Source organism: Phascolarctos cinereus, unplaced genomic scaffold (genome assembly GCF_003287225.1).
Source record: "Phascolarctos cinereus isolate Bilbo 61053 unplaced genomic scaffold, phaCin_HiC Scaffold_4;HRSCAF=312, whole genome shotgun sequence".
Lineage (NCBI taxonomy): Eukaryota > Metazoa > Chordata > Mammalia > Diprotodontia > Phascolarctidae > Phascolarctos > Phascolarctos cinereus.
In genome coordinates, this window is record NW_027555847.1 from 262,997,887 (window position 1) to 263,018,337 (window position 20,451).

At 41.1% G+C, this 20,451-nt stretch overlaps 1 protein-coding gene across 1 annotated transcript in view; it reads left to right on the forward strand.

The window, feature by feature from the left end:
• Window positions 1-91: 91 nt before the first annotated feature.
• The window catches only part of GLIPR2 (GLI pathogenesis related 2), a 93,109-nt gene continuing 72,749 nt past the window's right edge, over window positions 92-20,451 (forward strand). The window contains exon 1 of the mRNA XM_021004498.2: window positions 92-1,085. Coding sequence (XP_020860157.1) covers window positions 179-1,085 — 907 coding nt within the window. The 5' untranslated portion in view covers window positions 92-178. The remainder of the gene's footprint in view (window positions 1,086-20,451) is intronic.

Consider the following 20,451-nt stretch of genomic DNA (forward strand, 5'->3'; position numbering starts at 1 on the left):
AAGGAAAGGAAAAGGAATCGAGGTCAAAGCTTGGGGCCTAGGGACAGGAATTGGCAAAGTGTTACTCTCAGTAACCAGGCTTCCTTTTGTCGGAGACTGAGAAGACCAAAGGGACGAGGGCAAGCCAGCGAGGCCTTTACTGAAGAAAGGAGAAAGAAACGCTTTAGGAAAGGTCGCCATGAATCCCAGAGAAGGCCCCAGCGATAAGACAGGGCGGCAGTACTGGCTGACGCCCCTAAGGCCCGACCAGCAGTTGCCCGAGGCCTTGAAGGTGAAGGGCCACCTGGTACCGGACAGCAGTTCCTCTGATGAGGAATCGGTGGATTTCTCCCTAGACGACTTCCAGATTGTGGGCAAGGAGACCCTCTTCCAGGTGCTCCAGGACTACGAGAATAAGGACCAGATTGTGAGGACGAGGCCGAGGGAGGAGAACGACTCGGCCGTGGAAAAGACTCGGGACCGCCCGCCCGGCAGCTCCCTGTACCACGTGAAGCTGAGCCAGTCCGACCTCGAGCTGCTCGAGAAAGGCGCGGGCCCCCCCCCCAAGCCGCTGAGCAAGAGCAGCGAGTACCGGCTCAAGGCCCAGCACCTGCTCAAGTTGGCCGATCGCCTCCTGACCAAGGGCCAGGCCTCGGAGGAGGAGGAGCCCCGCCCCTCCAAGGGAGGGCACCGCGTGCACGGCCACTCGACGAAGCGCCCGTCTTTGCACAGCCCGGACGAGGCGGGCAGAGCCCACGGGCCGGCCCCGAGCCGCACCACGGAAGACGGGTCGGCGAGGCTCGAGAACCTCGAGGACAAGAACAACGACAGCAACGAGGGGCCGTCGTTCCGAGGGAGCCCGAGAGGGACACGCCACAAGGTCGGGAGCCCCGGGCCTCCGCTCTCTTCCGGCTCCCAGAGCGACCCCCCGCCGCGCGTTGTCAGCCTCGTCCCCATGCCGCGGCAGCTCCCCTTAACCTACTTCACCCCCCCTATGAGCTTCTCGGCCTCCCAAGACCTCCGGGAGGAGGACGACCAGGAGAAAGAGAAGCAGGAGAAAGAGGAGGAGGACGACCACGACGACCCACTCATGTTCCCAGACCAGGGTGAGTGCCCTCCTGGCCACAGGCCGGCCTGCCCGGGAGAGGCCGCGGCTTGAGCCCCAGGAGCGGCCCGATCAGCCCCTGGGAGGGGCAGCACCTCTCCTCCCTTCCTCTTTTTAGTAACAAAAATTCCAAGAAGCTATTGATGAACCGGAAAAACTTTGTTGACGGCCTTGAGTGCCCCTCGTATGGGCACACCTTACAGAAGGGAGAGCAAAACTTTTTATTCCTAGGCCCCAGTCGCAGTTCCCTTCCCGGTTTCCCCATTGGCTGGGTAATACAGGGCTTACAGCCTATCCAGAGCTCCTGATTTTCCCACGTGAGTCTCTGCCCCGACTTACATCTCCCTAATGAGATTTCCATGTCAACAGCTCCTGGGCCCTCAATACCCCAGCAGCTACTCATCACCCTGATGAGTGTGATATGCAGAAGCAACGTTCCCAGCCACCTTTCCCACAATCCCCCCTTTGCCTTTTATTTACTCTGTTGCACCTGCATCTTAATTCATTAAGTTATAAGCTTCTAGTTTTGATAACACTATTTTGCTTTTCTTGTCATATTAGGGTTCACCTCAGTCTCTTCATCTGATCAAGATAGCCTGCCATTCCCTTCCACTTGCCAAACCATGGTTCTAACCATCCCATTCCATCCGTGGCTGTGTTGTTGGGCAACATTTCATCCAGGGGTTTTGGGGACTTATAAAAATATGAGAGAAGGGAGGGAAAATTTGACAGAAGCGTTGACAAACGGGGGGGGGGTAACAATAAATAGTCCATTTATGCAGCTCTCATGCAGCTGTCTGGTTGGTGTTCTGGACATCATCCAATGAAGTTTTCTGGTCTAAGTGCTGTTCAAGCAGTGTCCCACAGACTATTCTCTTGTGGAGATCCTCTTTCTTTTGTCCACTCTCCTGCAAGATTGATCTTAATACAATTTTAAATTACCTTGCCCTTGTGTCTCTATTATTATAAGATCAAAATTGGAACCTTGGCCAATTATCATGTTTACAATCTTATACATTTTCCCCATCAGGAGGATGAGATTCCACTAAGAAATTAATAACAGAATAAAACAATTCCAACTTCTGGTCATGTACAAATAAATAACCCTTAATTAAAATGGATGCTACTTTTAAGGCATTTACAAGATAGACCACAAGCCATTCTTCTTTTAACATTAACTAATCATAACAAAATGAGACAGGTAAAATATTAACTAAGTAACAAAATAATATCCTGGTTTCACAAGCCCTTGGCGTAATTATCTCCATACCATTATGAGGAATTAAAGAATGATAACTTATCTAAAATTCTAGGCCAAATAACTCACTTATATTTGCATCTTACTATAAATAACCTTAGATATTCCTGAATCAATTTGACTTTAAAAAAATTATAGAAATCTGCCATGAAAGAATAGGGACATAACTAAAGGGAACAATGTTTCTGTAACTTCATGTCAATCCCAGGCAGAAGTTATGTAATAGCCAACTGCATTGAGCCAGGTTTAGAGTCTGCCAGGTGTCATAGTGGGGAAATTGAGTCAAGAAAATCCTACCTCAGCTCATGCAGAATAGTCATTCTCCCCACCTTTCCATGAGAACACCCTCTGCAGTTCATGGATGTAGCTCATAGACACCCCACAGGGTTGCTGGCATCATAAGTCAATAGCTCAGTCAGTTCCTTGATAACCATCCCTGGAGTTAAGACTCAGAATGATAATCCATTAACAGCCCCTAAGATCTTGGATAGCAAATTCCCATCACCAGGGTTTCAGGTGTGCCTATAATCTCACATTAGTTAGGGAACATCTCTGAAGTGAGCCCCAAGTAGTTTACATGTATTCCTACACGTGTTCTAGTTCCTGATCAAGCGACATCTACTCTAATAGATTTGCATCTGTTTCTCAAGCTTATTTATCCTTCTCTAACCATACTTAATCTGATCAAACTAGCGAGATCTTCCCCACTTACAACTCATTACAGTAATTGCTTTAGTATTAATACATGTGATGCTGCTGCCATTGAACTTCTGACTCTTTCTCAGAAAGCACCCATTAAGGCCAGTCCAAGGACACAACAAACCTAGGAAAACAAACTCGAAATTCTTGCAAATGAAAATTTAGTAGGCCTTCTAAAAAAATCACACAAAAGATTTTGCAAAACATTTCTTCATAAAAGTATCTTTCTTAAAAACAGTTTACAATTTATCCTGTTACTATAACAAACTAAATTAATTACAAGATTTTACAGTCCTTTCTTGCACAATTATCAAGTTTCCTTTCACAAAAATACTTTTACAAATACTTGATTTAAACAGTAACTTCAAATAACTTAGTTAACCAAATAATTTTAGCTGAAACTTCCCTTTAAATATAGACAAAACTTGGAAGTTTATGATTTCTTATCTACAGTACTTCAAAACATTACAACACATGGTCAGATAGAATGACCTAACAGCTTTTAAATGATGCTAAAGACATACAGTGCCCCTAGGGGTTAAGAGAATATTAACTTTGCTTTTCCAGTACTTTGTGAAATCCCACCTTACTCTGTTAAAATCCTTCCTTGACCTGTCTCTAATCTTTAACCCCCATAAAAACTTCTAAAACTACATCATCCTTTTGAAACTTCTGTATAAGCATAACTCCCCCACATATCAGGGTCTCTCTTAGTTTTCTAACTAAGGAGACCAGTGAAGCTTTCACGAAATAAAGCTCCCATTGATTAAGACAAAATTGTCTAAGTGAATTCTTTCACATCTGAACCAACTCTCCCAACTCTAACCTCAACATTAACCCATTCATTTTTCTTTTTCTCTGAATCTGTAAACAAACTTAAAGCAAAGCAAATCTGGTAATGATAAACATCTAAAAACATTTTTTAATCCAGTACTTTTGCCCCTTTAAAAGGAAATATTCTCCCACAAATTCATATATTTCCTTAAAAAAAGACACATGGTGACAATTCCTGGCTCTGAATAACTTCCTTAAGAGAGCCGAAGTCTCCTTTTTGGGGCTTATCAGATAAAAACTACCCTAAGCATTTCATTCTCCTGGGAGTTTTAGGCTCCCATATAAGTTTTTATGAACATATAAGTTTTACAAACAGCTTAAAATCACTTGTAATCAATGCTGACAGGGTAGGGTCAATTTCCCCCTGGTAGAAAACCTCTAGAGTTCCAGTAATTAATTGAACCTCTTGGAATCTGGAGGGAGTTAACTCCTAACAATTTACAAATCAAAAGAGCTGTATTTCCCTCATACCCTTCACAAACAGCTTTTATAAAAAAAATTATTTTTTACAGTTTTAAACACATTGCAGTGATATCAGATATCTAGGCAGGAGGGGTGCAAAAACGATTCTCTAAATTTAACTCAAACATAAAGTACAAACTCTAGCTTTGAGATGATTCAGACCCTTAGCTTTTCCTTTTCTTAGCCCTTCCTGTCTTAGGCTGTATGCTCTAGATGCTTATCAGTAAAGGCAGTTTGCTGCACCTTCCACTAACTTCTGAGAGAGTCTTTCTCTGCTTTTTTTTATTCTATTACTCATTGTCTAACTTTATTCTGGAATCCCAACTTGGCCAGTGTTGGAACCCAAAATCTCCTATTGGAAGCCTAAGGTGGAAGTTCTTTCCCAATGTTCTCTCTAATGACAGACCTCCATTTTAAATCTTTCACCACAAACATTAAACATTTTACCAACACACACAGGGTCAGAAACAGCTTGACAAGACAAAGTGCGCATGAAACTGATTTTCTTGTTGGCTTTTTAGGCTTAGTTTGTTTTTAAGATAAAGTAACCTTGACCAGTTAAAAGAACCCCATCTTGGCCAACGTAGCTTTCTTTAGTTAACTGATATCAGCTGCCATCTTTTTATTATCTTTCTATTATATCTTCCCAGTATTTCAGCATCCTCCCTAAGGGACCATCTGAAGGAATGTCCGTAGGGGTCACCTTATTTCCTCTAGTTTCCCTGGTGCCTTTAAATTCTTATTCCCCATATTACTTATTTGTCCGAGACTTAGTCTCCGGACCCCCATAATATGAGCCACCAAGATAGTGCTTAATAGTTTCTTATCTTGGTCTCAGTCTCAAAGGCAATACTTAGTAGTCGCACAGTTGTCTCATGCCTACTTTCCCATTCCCCTTTTTGTTCCTGGTTCAGCAATGGCTTCACTCATTAACAGTCCATGAGCTGGGATGCCCAAAGAGGATTCATGGGACCATTGAGATCAATGGGGTGTCTTTTCCAGACGATCCCCCAATTGTTAGCAATAAAAGTTCCAAGAAGCTATTGGTGAACCAGAAAACCTTTTTGTTAACAGCTTAGCAAGGCCAAGCATCCCATGTATGGGCACACCTTACAGAAGGGAGAGCAAAGCTTTTTATTCCTAGGCCCGAATCAAAGTTCCCTTCCCTGTTTCCTCATTGTCTAGGTAATACAAGGTTTCTAGCCTAACCAGAGCACCTAATTTCCCCATGTGAGTCTCTGCCCCTAATTACATCTCCCATTCCCCACCTTTCCTTGTCAGCAGCCTACAGCTGTCAATACCCTGGCAGCTACTCATCACCCTGATGAGTGATATGCTGAAGCAACATTCCCAAACATATTTCCTACACTTCCCTCCCTTTTTTCTTCCTTCCCTCCCTCCTTTTCTCCTTCCTTCTCTCCTTCTTTCCCTCCTTCCTTCCTTCCCTCTTTTCCTCATTTCTTCCTTCCTTCCCTCCTACCTTCCTTCTAAATAAACACTTAGTATTATTACATTTTATGATGATAATAATAAGAGCCATTAATATAACATTTAAGGTTTGCAAAACATTCTGTATATATTATTTCTTTGGATCGTCACCAGAACCCTGTGAGATAGATGTGAGTAAAATATGCAGAGGAGAGATAACAGATAAATCACACATGGACCTCATTTTAGGGAAGTCTTGTAGTGTTGACAGATGATAATCATTTAAGATCATTTGAGCCCCAGTAAGGGCCAAAGTGTGAACTAATCAACCAGAAGAAGCACTTTGGCCCATAACTGACAGGTTTTTTACTTTATTCTCCGAGTAAACTCAAAATGCCCTTCCTGTGTCAGCAAGTAAGGCTGATCAGGAGTATTCCTCTGTTTATGGCTGCTAAAGATAAGGCACCTTGACCCAGACACTATCGTGAACGATGGGACTTTCCTTATGTTTGTATTGTATGGACATTTACTATGTTATGTTAGTGATAGAAGGAATACAGATATCCTGGATTGTAATTTCAATTGACACTTTGTCAGCTCTCTTATTTTATTGTATTTACAATCTGTTCAATTAAGAAAATTCCTTTCTCATGCTCTGTTTAAACAAATGGAGAGTATAATTTTTGAGTGACACAGACATCCTGAGTTGGGTTTGCTCTAAATGTATAAAAGGTCTCCTCATCCTGCTTATGTTAGTCAGAATTATCTTCTGACTCCATGTACATGAGTTCTGCTAGCTTAAGGGAATAAACAATGTGAATGTATATCATCTAACTTGTTTGCCTCTTTTAACCAAACTTCCAGGCTGACACAGAGAAACAAGATATGTGCATTCTAGCAAATAGTAGGCACCTAGTAAATCCTTATGAATTCATATAAATATAATACAAATTAGTATAAGGTATTTTAAGATCAGATGGTTTAAAAAAAGTTTTGTGTTTGTTTTAATCAGCCAAAATTTGTCTTCTTATTCTCACTCCAACAAACATTGAAAATATGCAAACAAAACCCCTCATACATATGCATAGTCAGTCAAAATAAATTTCCACTTTGTCCATATCCACCCACAATTGTCTCATTCTGCATTCTGAGCCCTTCACCTCTCTATCAGACGTGTGTAGCATGTTTCATCATTAGTCCTCTGAAATCTTCATTGGTCATTACACTGATAAGAGTAATAGTGTTCCATCACATTTAAATACTGTCATTTATTTATCCCTTAATTTATGGGCACTCCCTCAGATCCCTATTCTTTGCAACCTCAAAGAGTTATACATATATTTGTACAACCTTAGATTTTCTTAATTTAATATTTTTTCCCAATTACATGAAAAAAACAATTTTTAACATTCTTTTTTCAAATTTTCAGTTCCAAATTCTCTCCCTATCTCCCTCCTTCCTTCCCCGCTTCATTGAGAAGGCAGCCTATTTGAAATAGGTTATACTTTTGTGGTTATGCAAAACATATTACCATGTAAGTCATGCTGTGAAAGAAAACACAGACAAAAAAAGAAAGAAAGAAATCAAAGAAAAAGTCTTCAATCTGCATTCAGACTCTACTAGTTCTTTCTCTGGAGATGAACACACCTTTCATCATAAGGCCTTAAGAATTGTCTTGGATCATTGTATTACTGAGAATAGCTAAGTTATTCACAGTGTTCTCTTACTTCTGCTCATTTCACTTTGCATCAGTTCATGTGAGTCTTTCCATGTTTTTCTGAGGGCATCTTGCTCATCGTTTCTTATAGCACAGTAGTATTCCATCACAATCATATACAACTTCTTCAGTCATTCCCCACTTGATAGACATTCTTTCAATTTCCAGTTCCTTGCCACCACTAAAGAAATGCTGTAATATTTTTTTTTGTGTATATATATGTGTGTGTGTGTGTGTGTGTGTGTGTGTGTGTGTGTATATGTATATATGCATATATATCTATATCCTTTTCCTTTTTATTTTTTACCTCTTTGGGATAAAGACCTAGTAGTGGTATTGCTTGGTCAAATGGTATGCATGGTTTTATAGCCCTTTGGGCATAGTTCCAAATTGCTCTCCAAAATGGCTGAATCAATATACAACTTCACCAATAATGCACTAGTATTTTAATTTTCCCACATCCCCTCCAACATTTGTCATTTTCCATTTCTGTCATATTAGTCAATCTGATAGGTTTGTGGTGGTAGCTCAAGAGTTGTTTTAATTTGTATTTCTCTTTTTTTCATGTGACCAGAGATAGCTTTGATTGTTTTGTCTTAAAACTGCCTGTTCCTATTCTTTGACCATTTTGTCAATTGAGGAATGGTTTTTATTTCTGTAAATTTGAATCTATTCTCTATATATTTGAGAAATGAGGTCTTTCTCAGAGAAACTTGCTGTAAAAATTTTTTTTCACATTAATGGTTACAAACTATGTATTTCCCTCCATCCTGTTTTCCCCACTTATCCTACTCTCTCTCCCTCCCTCCTTTCACCCTGTCCATTTTGACTTTTACCTCCTGCAATCTGCCCTCCCTTCTGTCAGCTCCACCTCCTCTTTCCACCACCCTTCTCTTATCTCTTCCCCTCCTACTTTCCTGTATGGTGAGATAGATTTTTACACCCAACTTAGGGTGTGTGTTATTCCCTCTTTGAGCCATTTCTGATAAGTAAGGTTCTCGTGGTTCCTTCCTCCATCTTCCCTTCTACTGTAAAATCTCTTTCGAGCCTATTTTATGCCAGATAATTTACCCCATTCTACCTCTGCCCTTCCATTCTCCCAATGCATTCTTCTTTCTCACCCCTTAATTTTATTTTATTTTTAGGTAATCATCCCATCATATTCAATTCATACCTGTACTTTCTGTCTATATATACTCCTAACTGCCCTAATAATGAGAAAGTTTTTAGGAGTTAACAAATATCATCTTCCCATGTAGGAATATAAGCAGTGTAATGTTATTGAATCCCTTATGATTTGTCTTTCCTGCTTACCTTTTTATGCTTCTTTTGAGTCTTGTATTTGAAAGTCAGATATTCTATTCAGCTTTAGTCTTTTCATCAGGAATGCTCAAAAGTCCTCTTTTTAATTATCCATTTTTCCCTCTAAAGGATTATACTCAGTTTTGCTAGGTAGGTGATTCTTGGTTGTAATCTTAACTTCTTTGCTCTCCAATCATATTCTAAGCCCTCCCAGTCTTTTAATGTAAAAACTGCTAAATCTTGTGTTGTCCCTACTGTGGCTTCATGAAATTTAAATTGTTTCTTTCTGGCTGCTTGCAGTATTTTTTCCTTGACCTGGGAGCTCTGGAATTTGGCTGTATAATATTCCTGGGAGTTTTCATTTTGGGTTCTCTTTTTGTAGGAAGATCTTCTTTCTGAAGGAGATAATCAGTGGTTTCTTTCAATTTCTATTTTACCCTCTGGTGCTAGAATATTAGAATAGTTATCGTTGATAATTTCTTGAAAGATGATGTTGTTAACAGGATTTTACTGAGCCAGTCTCTGACCTGAGAATGACCAAACAGCAGGCCAGAGACAAAGTGCCAGTAATCAGGTAGCTGTTTAATTAATTTGTTTCATTATGAGGAACAGATTTGCAAATCAGGAATTCTCCTGATCAGAATTCCATTTGGCTGAAATGAAGGTAGAGATTATATACATAAATCACAAGTGGGGAGGGAGGGGGGGGAAGGTGAAGATTACAAACAATGTTTTCCCAGGCTTGAGCGGTTTCCCACTGCAAACCCACAGATGGAAGACAATACAGTTCTGGAGTCCTATTGCTTGAGTCCTTGGGATTGTTACTTGGTGAGTCACAGGACCAGAGTTCTGTGACAGGAACAGGTTCTACAAGTCTTTGATTCACTTCATTTCAGGTATGTACACAGGCAGAAGGATGCCACTGATTGTGAGCCTTGTCAAAGTTTGATTGGTCATTTTAAGCTGCATTGTGAGTCTGACTCACAAGAGAGGAAATTCTGAAAAATCTAATCTATTAGTATATTCATTACACATATCATATTGATTATTATAAAAATCATAGTTCCTTCATATCCCCTACTTTGAAGTCCTGCTTACCACCCCCACTGCAGCCAAACTACAGGGAGTGGGGTCCTGGATCCACCTGTCACATTGCAAAGGAAGAGTACTGATTGTGGAACCTACTGGTGACCTGACCCTAAGAATTGAGCAGGGTCCAAAGCAGCCGACATCTCAAGTAGAGAGCTGTTCCCAAGACTCCAGGATGTGAAGATGACATCTGATGCAGACCAGTGTCCCGAGAAACAGAATGTGGCTTGAGGTTTGCAGTTAACTCCCTCTCTTAACTAAGCCTTTTCTTTCTTGCTACTAGAGCAGTCTCTGGCCTCTCATTTTCCAAAATGTTTGTCTTATTCCTAATCCCTGACTCTTGGGCATATTATTCAAGGTCTCTACCCTTTGAAGCTTTAGCCCTAACCACTCCATTAGAAGCCTGGATCATGACCCCGGTGGGAGGGTTGTATTTTACTGGCCCTTCAAGACATGTTCTGAAAACCCCTGCTGCTTCCCGGACTGAGAATCCACCCTGTCCCAGTCTGCTTCATAGAGCAGCAGCTCGTGGGAAGGAAACAGCTAGTGTCCCCTATCATTACTTCTATCACCATTCTCAGCACACTACCACAATTGCAAGCACTATACCTGCCCATAAGAAAAAGCACATTAACAGCAGGTTTGAGGGTCCCTAGCATGTCCGACCCTTACCTACAGACTCAGGGGTCTCTAGAAACACAGGTTCCACTCTGCATCCAGGTTAGGCGACAAACTGGGACCTCACCTTGGATCATTAAATCCCAGGCAATGTAATTTCACTTTTATTCTGAACTCCACCTGGGTTGCTTCCCTCTGGCCACTTCCTGCAGCCACAGATTTCCCTAAATGGGACTGGAGCATCTTGTAACACTGCAGAAGCCCCCTATAGCAAGTGGAGAAGGAGGACCTACCAAATCAGGAATCAGGCCTCTGACCTTTGCCCACAACAAAAAGCAACTGTTAAGGCATCTATTCAATTTCTCAATTAGTGTGGGAATCCCAGAAAGGCCTCTTGTTCCATAGAGAAAGACTCATGCCTGGAGGCACTGAGTTCTGTGAATCTCACTCTCTCTGCCTGGGATTCACCCTTTGATACCCACACCTTTGCCATTGAATTGCCCCTCCTCCACAGGATGCAGCTTCTATACCTCTAATGTGTCTTTATACTATATCACAGCCTCCTTCTCTTCTGGGACATCCTCTGTGCTTTTGTCTACACTATGCCCAGTTTGTCCCATTCCCAGGGAACCACTCCACTGAAGTTCTTCGTCAGTTAAAGTTGTTCCTCCATTGGCACCAAATCTTGCTTTCCTGCCCATTGCATCCCTGTTGGCATCTGTTGGATTCCTGCGTGGTACCACAGCTCCCTTTGGCACGCTCTGTCAGGAACCTCTTGGCAGAATTAGCCATAGGCCTAGAGCACACAGGAAAACTTGTCACCAGCTCCAAATGCAGGTTGATTCACTTGCCCTCATGGTATTACAAAACCATAGGGTGCTGGACACCCTAATGGCCGAGGGGAGGGCTGCACTGTCACTGGGGAGGAATGTTGTTTCTATGTCAACCAATCCTCTCAAATAGAGGAAGACCTTAGTTCTCTAAACAAGCAAGCAGAAAGATTTATGGGATAGGGGTCAAAGCATTTTGAAGCATATTTCCTTCTCACTTTCCTTTAATATACTCTCCTGGTTGCCTGAAAAACCTTGGCAGCATTCTCCATTCTGCCCTCCCTAGTCAGATATTTCCTTTCTTTATTTGTCTTGTGGTCTACCTTGACATTAGACTTGTAACTTATTCTTATATAAAATTAAAATCATATTTCAAATGAATATTCCTCATTGGCCTTCAAAGGTCATTCCAACCTTTTTGGCCAAAAGGAGGGGATGTGAAGGGAATTATGATTTTTATAATAATCAATATGATATGTGTAATGAATATACTAATAGATTAGATTTTTCAGAATTGCCTCTCTTGTGAGTCAGACTCACAGTGCAGCTTAAAATGACCAATCAAACCTTGACAAAGCTCACAATCACTGGTGTCTTTCTGCCTGTGTATGTACCTGAAGTGAAGTAAATCAAAGACTGTAGAACCTGTTCCTGTCACAGAACTCTGGTCTTGTGACTTTCCAAGTAACAACCCCCAAAGACTCAAGCAATATTGCTCCCACAGGACTCCAGAATTGTATTGTCTTCCATTTGTGGCTTGTCGTGGGGAACTGCTCAAGCCTGGGAAAACATTGTTTGTAATCTGCACCTTCCTCCCTCCCTTCCCACTTGTGATTTATGTATATAATCTCTATCTTCACTTCAGCAAGATGGAATTCTGATCAGGAGAATTCCTGATTTGCAAATCTGTTCCTCAAAATGAAACTAATTCATCAAACAGCTCCGTGGTTACTGGTACTTTATCTTTGGTCATTCTCAGGTTAGAGACTGGCTCAGTAAAATCCTGTTAACAATGTCTAGATTCTTTTTTTTGATCATGGCTTTCAGGTAGTCCAGTAATTTTTAAATTATCTCTCCTAGAACTATTTTCCAGGTTTTTCTAATGAGATATTTCACATTTTCTTCTGTTTTTTCATTCTTTTGTTTTATTTTTTTCTTAATGTCTCATAAAGTCATTAGCTTCCACTTGCCCAATTCTAATTTTTAAGGAATTATTTTCTTCAGTGAGCTTTTCCTTTTGGCCAGTTCTACTTTTTGAGGAATTCTTTTCTTCAGTGGATTTTAGGACCTCTTTTTCCATTTGGCCAATTTTGCTTTTCAAGGCTTTCTTCTCTTCAGTGGATTTTTGTTTCTCTTTTTCCATTTGACTTATTCTGTTTTTTAAGGTGTTGTTTTCTTCAGTATTTTTGTGCCTCTTTTACCAAACTGTTGACTCTTTATTCATGATTTTCTTGCATCACTCTCATTTCTCTTCCCAATTTTTCCTCTACCTGTCTTACTTGATTTTTAGAAAATCCTTTTTGAGGTCTTCTATGGCTTAGGACCAATTTATATATTTCTTTGAAGCTTTGGGTGTAGGAGTTTTCACTTTGTTTTCTTCTGAGTGTGTGTTTTGATCTTCCCTGTCACCATAGTAACTTTCTATATTCAGTATCTTTTTCTGCTGTTTTTTTTTTATTTTCCAGCTCATTTCTTGAATTTTAACTGTATGCCAAAGTGGGGCTCTGCTTCTGGAGTGGAGGGGCACCATCCCAAACTTCAGGATTTTTATGCAGCTGTTTTCAGAGGTGATTCTGAGGACCTTTCAGTTTTCTGTTCTTCCAAAATGGAAAAAATCTAGGGAGAGATGTGTTTACTGCTCTCCTGCATAGTGCACTGATCTATGAGCAACCACAAGCACACTCTTCCACCCTGGAACTGTGGCTAGGGTTCCTATTCCCCTTTGGCTGCGAGCTCTGGTGTGCTAGAGCTCCTGCTGGCCCTGGGACTGAGACAGAGGACTGTGACCCAGATCTAGCAAGGCAACAGTGTCTTGCCCCCCAGTGCCAGCAAAGGGACCCCTGTAATCTCCTTCTAACCAATTGTTCAGTCCCCTTACCATGGGCTGAGAGGTCCAGAAACTGCCACTGCTGCTACTGATTCAGTCACCCCCAAGGCCTGCTCCTAGTTTGCTGGCACCCAATCTGCACTGGCATGGCCAGTGCTGGACTGCACTCCACTCACACTCTGGTTCAATAGACCTTTCCTGCTGACCTTCTAAATTGCCTTGGGCTGGAAAATTGTTTCACTCTGTCATTTTATGGGTTCACCATTCTAGAATTTGTTTTGAGTCATTATTTAAAGGTATTTGGAAGAGTTTAGGGAAGAACTCAGGTGAGTCCTTGCTTTTTCTCTTCAATCTTAGCTCTGCCTCCTAGATTTTGTTTTGATAGGACTAATCCTTTCTTCAATCTAGCCTCCTTCTAATCTCCCATCCCTCCTCTCCTTTCTCTCCTATTTTCCTATTAAGTAAAATGATTTTTCCCCCCAACTCTGTGTGTGTGTATATTCTTCCTTAATTTCTTTAGTTCAAATGAGAGTAAGTTTCAAATATCAGCCTCTCCACCCACCTTCTTCTTGTTTATACAGATATCAACCTGTACACTCTGATTAAGATTTTTTGAAATAGGATGTCTAGACTCTATTTTTTGGTCATAGTGTAGTTAATTCAGGTAGTTCAATAATTCTTAAATTTCTTCTTGATTGGTTATCTAGGTCAGTTGTTTTTGCTAGGAAAAACTTTACATTTTCTTTTTTTTTCTTCAGCCTTTTGACTTTGTTTTAATATTCCTTGTTGCTTCGATAAAGTCATTGGCTTCTATTTGGTTCATTTGAATTTTCAGGGAGTTTGTTGCTTGGGCAAGGTTTTGTGCCTCTTGTGCAAAGCTGTTCATTCCCTTTCCAGTCATTTCTTATATAGCTCATGTTTATTTTTCAGTTTTTTCATTCTATTTTTTTTTTAATTTTCATGTTAGTCATGTTGTAAGAAAGAATTAGAACCAATAGAAGGAACCACAAGAAAGAAGAAACAAAACAAAACAGAAGGGGAAAAAAAGAGCAAATAGTATGCTTCAATCTGCATTCAAAATCCATAGTTCTTTCTCTGGATGTGGATAGCATTTTCCACCATGAGACCCTTGGAGATGTCTTAGATCCTTGCGCATTGCTATCAACGTGGCTGTTACTGTGTACGGTGGGTTCTCGTGGTTCTTCTCACTTCACTCAGCATCAGTCCATACAAGTCTTCTCTAGGTTTTTCTGAAGTCTGCCTGCTCATCATTTCTTATAGCACAAAGTATTCCAATACATTCATATACCACAATTTGTTCAGCCATTCCCCAGTTGATGGGCATCCCCTCAATTTCCAATTCTTTGCCACCGCAGAAAGAGCTACTACAAATATTTTTGTACATGTGAGTCCTTTTCCCATTTTTATGATTTCTTTGATATATAGCCCTAGAAGTGTTATTTCTGGGTCATAGGTTGTGCACATTTTTATAGCACTTTGGCATAGTTCCAAATTGTTCCCCAAAATGATTGAATCAGTTCACAACTCCAACATCAATGCATTAATGTTCCAGTTTTCCCATATCTTCTCCAAAATTTATTATTTTCCTGTTTTGTCATGTTGGCCAATCTGACAGGTGTGATATGGTACCTCAGAGTTGTTTTGATTTGCATTTGTCTAATAAGTAGAGATTTAGAGCATTCTTTTATATGACTATAGATAGCTTTAATTTCTTCAGCTGAAAACTGCCTGTTCATATCCTTTTACCATTTATCAATTGGGGGAATGACTTGTATTTTTATAAATTTGAATTAGTTCTCTATATATTTTAGAACTGAGGCCCTTATCAGAGACACTGGTTGTAAAAATTCTTACCCAATTTTCTACTTCCCTCCTAATCTTGGTTGCATTGGCTTTGTTTGTGCAAAAACTTTTCAATTTAATGTAATCAAAATTATCCATTTTGCATTTCATAATGTTCTCTATCTTTTGTTTGGTCATGAATTCTTCTGTTCTCCATAATCTGATAGGTAAACTATTCCTTGCTCTCTCAGTTTGCTTATAGTATCATATATTTATTTAAATCATGAACCCATTTTGACTTTATTTTGGTCTATGTCTAGTTTCTGCCACATTCCCCTCAAGTTTTCCCAGCAGTCCTTGTCAAACAATGAATTCTTATCCCAGAAGCTGGGGTTTTTTGGTTTGTCCAATAGTAGATTACTATAGTCATTGACTATTGTGTCTTACATACCCAACCTATTCCACTGGACCACCACTCTATTTCTTAGCCAGTATCAAGTAATTTTCATGATTGCGGCTTTATAATACAATTTAAGATCTGGAACAGCTAGGCCACCTTCCCCTGTATTTCTTTTTATTAGTTCCCTTGATGTTCTGGACCTTTTGTTATTCCAAATGAGTCTTGTTATTATTTTTTCTAGCTCTAAAAAATAATTTTTTGGTAGTTTGATTAGTATGGCAGTAAATACATAAATTAATTTAGGTAGAATTGTCATTTTTATTGTATTAGCTCATAGAATTGTCATTTTTATTGTATTAGCTCAGCCTGCCCATGAGCAACTGATGTTTTTCCAGTTATTTAGATCTGACTTTATTTGTGTGAAAAGTGCTTTGTAATTGTGTTCATATAGTTCCTGGGTTTGTTTTGGCAGGTAGACTTCTAAATGTTTTATAATGTCTACATTAATTTAAAATTTAATTTCTCTATCTCTTGCTGTCATTCTATTTATAAAAACACTTTTAAACTTTTTTTTTAAACACAGTCTCATTTGTTGCTAGAATTCTAGTTGAGTTTGTGCCCAAACTGTGTTTTCCGTTGAGGCATTGTTTGTAGATGTTTTGGAGTCATTCTCTTCTTTGTGTCTTGAGTGTCTCTGACACCAGAACAGACCTTTATTGTGTGGTTTGGTTTTTTTCTTTGCCCATTCTTCCAACCTACTTACTGACTCTGGACTTGATCTTAGGGCCAGGCTCCACCACGCTTGTGGAGAGAGAGTCTGGGCTGGTCCTGTTGCTGCTTTCTTGGGGTACTGAATCTTGTGTTATTCCCGGATCTCGGCAGACTGGGGTCTTCTTGCAAGCTTTCCATGCTTCCAGAGGGATCTGATCGAAGGCAGAGTCTGATTGCGGCCCCCTAGTGTGAGCTCTCTAAGTTCCTGACCTGAGTTTAGATCTGATCAAGAGTAGACTACGGCTGGACTCTGCCACTGTAAGCCAGCTAGAAAATATGTTGGTTCAAAGTGGCAGAATTGTAAACTCCCCTTTGGTCTGGGTTTCCTCCCTTGGTTGTTCCTCTGCAGGTTGGGCTAGATGCAGGAAATTAGACCTTTCTTTGCACCTCAGGTCTGAGCCGCAATGCTGCTGCTGGTTTCTAAACTTCCTCCTTTCTTGGTACACCAACCAGGACCCCTCTAAGTTGTATGCAGGTCCTCCTCCCTCCACCCTGAATTTTTGACCCAGAACTGGATAGTGGGTAACAAAGCTGCTAGTTAGCACCCATCCCTGTAGCAGTGCCCCTATGTGTGGGTCGGGGATCTCCTTTTGTGTTGGTGCACAGCCTCTCTCTGAGCACTGGACTTCTTCACCAGGAAGGTGCTCCTGCCCCTACCCTGTCCCCAGTGTCTACAGATCTCTCTGTCTGTCTCCTTATGCCAACTTAGGCCTGAAAAAAGCCTCATTGGGACTTTTTCTGAATTTCTCCATCATGATTTGGTTGGGTGCATTTTATAGATGTTTGGAGATGCTGTGGGCAGGAACTCAGCTGCATTTCTCCCTTCTACTCTGCCGTCTTGGCTTGGGTCATGATGATTTTGTGTTGTTTTCTGTTTGTTTGTTTGTTTTTTAAGGAAGGAACATAGGAAGGAAATTGGATTGAGAAGATGACTAAATCAATCTTGAGCACCATCTCTTTTCTTCTTGTTGCCACCCTTTTACTCTTCCCCCCAGTAGAATATCAGAAGCCCAAATGTCTTTTATTAGCCATAGTCCTGCTGTAAGGATTCTGTGGGCAGTGAGGTGACACAGTATAGAAAGAGCACCAGGCTTGGAATCAGGAAGATCTGAGTTCAAATCTAGCCTCAGAAACTTATTAGCTGTGTGACCCTGAGCAAGTCACTTAACCCTGTTTGCTTCAATTTTCTCATCTCTTAAATGAACTAGAGAAAGAAATGGCAAACCACTTCAGTATTGTTGCCAAGAAAACCCCAGATGGGGTCATGAGCAGTTGAATACAACTGAAACAACTGAACAAGAATGACAAGGATTCTGAATAAACAGCTTTTTATGTTTATTCATAACTCATTGTTCTCCTCCTACCTGTCTGATCATTCTTCCTGGTTTTGCTGGGGAATCATCCTTTCCTTTTGTTTTAGTAATCTATTCTTTTTCCTGAATGAGTCAGAGTTAATTTGAGAGTTCGTAGAAAAGAGAAATTAGTCAAAACTCTTCTAATCATGTTACTTCCTTCATTTAGCAGCAGTTGCCCTCCAAATGAGTGATTGTGTAATAAGCCAACTGCCTCACCCAGGCCCCAAGCTCAAACTTCTGATGAAAGGCTTATTGAAGGATAATATTTGTAGGCAATGGAAGACTCAGTAGTGGTGAAGCTAAGATGGAATGCTTCCTCTGTGTCATGGGCTGGCCTTCCACCAACCATCTGGGTATCATAGGCTGGTCTCAGATCAGTGAGAAGGGGGTGGAGAGAGGGGAAGATACTAGTGTTCCTGTTAGTCCTGTTAGTGTTAGCTAGCTTACTAGAATGTCATTTAGCACTACTGTGTCAATACCATTAGAAAGAATGGGAGTGGGAGTGTTGAGGTTTAGGAGAGCGGGGACTCCAAAATAGCAACACACGAGTCCTCTCCAAATGAATTCGACCCAAGCCTTCTTTCAGCCAAAGACAAGGTTTGTTAAAGATCCGCCATATTGGCCAGATTCTTAAGGAATCTGAACATTTGTGAAGCTCATATTATCAAGGAAGTTAGATTGAATCTGATCACCTTAATGGAGACAAGATGGATCTTATATACAGAAAGATTGTGGGAGTGGCCAAGTTGTTAGGGGTGACTGGAGGAGGGATCTGGGGGGGGGGGGAAGTAGCCGGAGGCTATCTGGAGATAATAGACAATGAAAGGCCAGGCTAGGTTAAGGGTAACAGAGAATTGGGCATAGGTGATATTGAAAGGGCAGTTAAGAGGATTATAGCCTCAGGCCAACTCTAGAGACTTATTTGGTCAAGTGGGAAAATTCAAGGAGGGGGTTTCCAGAGCCTGTACCCTGCCAAGGGGGAAGGGACATACCTGCTCTACATCCTTAGTTGCCCAGGGTCACACAGAGAGTAACATCCTCTCTTTTAGCCAGCCTAATAAATTTGTAGTCATACTTGACTCCTACCTTTTTTGCATGCCCCCCCCATATTTTAATCAGTAGCCCCAAGACTTCTATCAAACTTCATTTTTTATATACAAAAAAAGATCCCATCCCTGATATATGTTAGAAGAACTGTTTTGGTTTTCTATTCCCAGGAATTTTAGGGTAGACATTGACTAACTGGGAGAGCAAGCACAGGATCATAAAGTAGTTCTCTAGGAAGTGGATTGTTAGAACTGAGATGAGCATTATTATGGTTTTGGAAACATGGAGAGTTCTTCCCAACAGCTTAGTGGTATACCACAAAAGGGTGCAATGGAGATAAATTGTTTTGGTAAATGGAAGCAAATAATCACAATATCCTAAGGTATTTTTTAAACTAGATTGACTGTAACCAAGAGAAATGGCCATGAGGCACGTTCTTTTGCTGAAAAGACAATAGAGCTTTTGCTTTAAGGAATTAGCTTTTTTTAAAAAATACTTTTTTTCAGCTTCCGGAAGCCATGGTGGTAGAGTAAGAGATAAGTCACTCTTACCCTCCCTTGTGAACCTCTGAAAGCCCAGAAAATATCGCCCCAGAAAAAACCCTGGAACAGCTGAACCAGAAGATGGAGTGCAGCAGTCCAGTAGCCAAGGTAATTTGAGGGATTAACAGGAAAGGCCTCTCTTGCCCTGGGGGAAGGGGATCAGTACCTGAGGAGAGGTGTCCCAGCAAGCTAGTGGAAAGCCCCACCTCAGCATACGAGGAGGAGATCCTGAAACCCAGGTGGTGGAGCAGGCAAGCACCAACACCTGGACCCCTGAGTGCCTCAGTGAGGGTTGGGGAACTGGTGGAAACCAGCTTGGACAACCACCAGGTTCCTGGGCATTCTACAGCAACCAGGTCTCCCAGTGCCTCAGCAAAACTAAGGGAAGCAGCACTTCAAGTGGCCCCAGGCGGATAAACGTCCTGCAACATCCATCTGAAAGGAGCTGAGAAAGTGAAAGAAAGGAAAGGCCCAGGTGAGCAGGAAATCTCCAGGAGTCACACTACCCAATCCTACCCCTAGAGTTCCAGTGTTGCTGATTCTAGTCCAACACCAAGTAAGCTGCCAGAATCCTACAGCCTCCACAACTGCCAGCATTGGAGGCCCCAGCACTCAAAGCCAGTGACCAGGCTCTAGGCTCCCAAAACAGAGGTCAGTGCCCTCTGCTCCTCAGCAGGAGAGCTCAATCTCTTTAAAGGCCAAGAAATAAGCAAACACCATGAGCAAAAAGAAACGTAGCATAGATTTTTATCATGGGAAGAGTGAAGATCAAGGCAGAAATTCTGAAACAACATTGTCAACAAACCCACATCTGGAACCTCAAAAGGGAATATGAACTGGTCTGAAGCCCAAAAAACCTTCTCAGAAGAGCTCAAGAAGGATTTTAAAAGTCAAATGAGAGAGGTAGAAGAAAAAATGGGAAAAGAAATGAGAGGTATACAAGAAGGAGTCAATTGGAAAAGGAAGGACAAAAAGTAACTGTAGAAAACAAGCCCTTAAAAAATATATTTGGGGGCAGCTAGGTGGCACAGTGGATAGAGCACCGGCCCTGAAGTCAGGAGGACCTGAGTTCAAATTTGGCCTCAGACCAAACACTTGACACTTACTAGCTGTGTGACCCTGGGCAAGTCATTTAACCCCAGTTGCCTAAAAAGAAAAAGAAAAA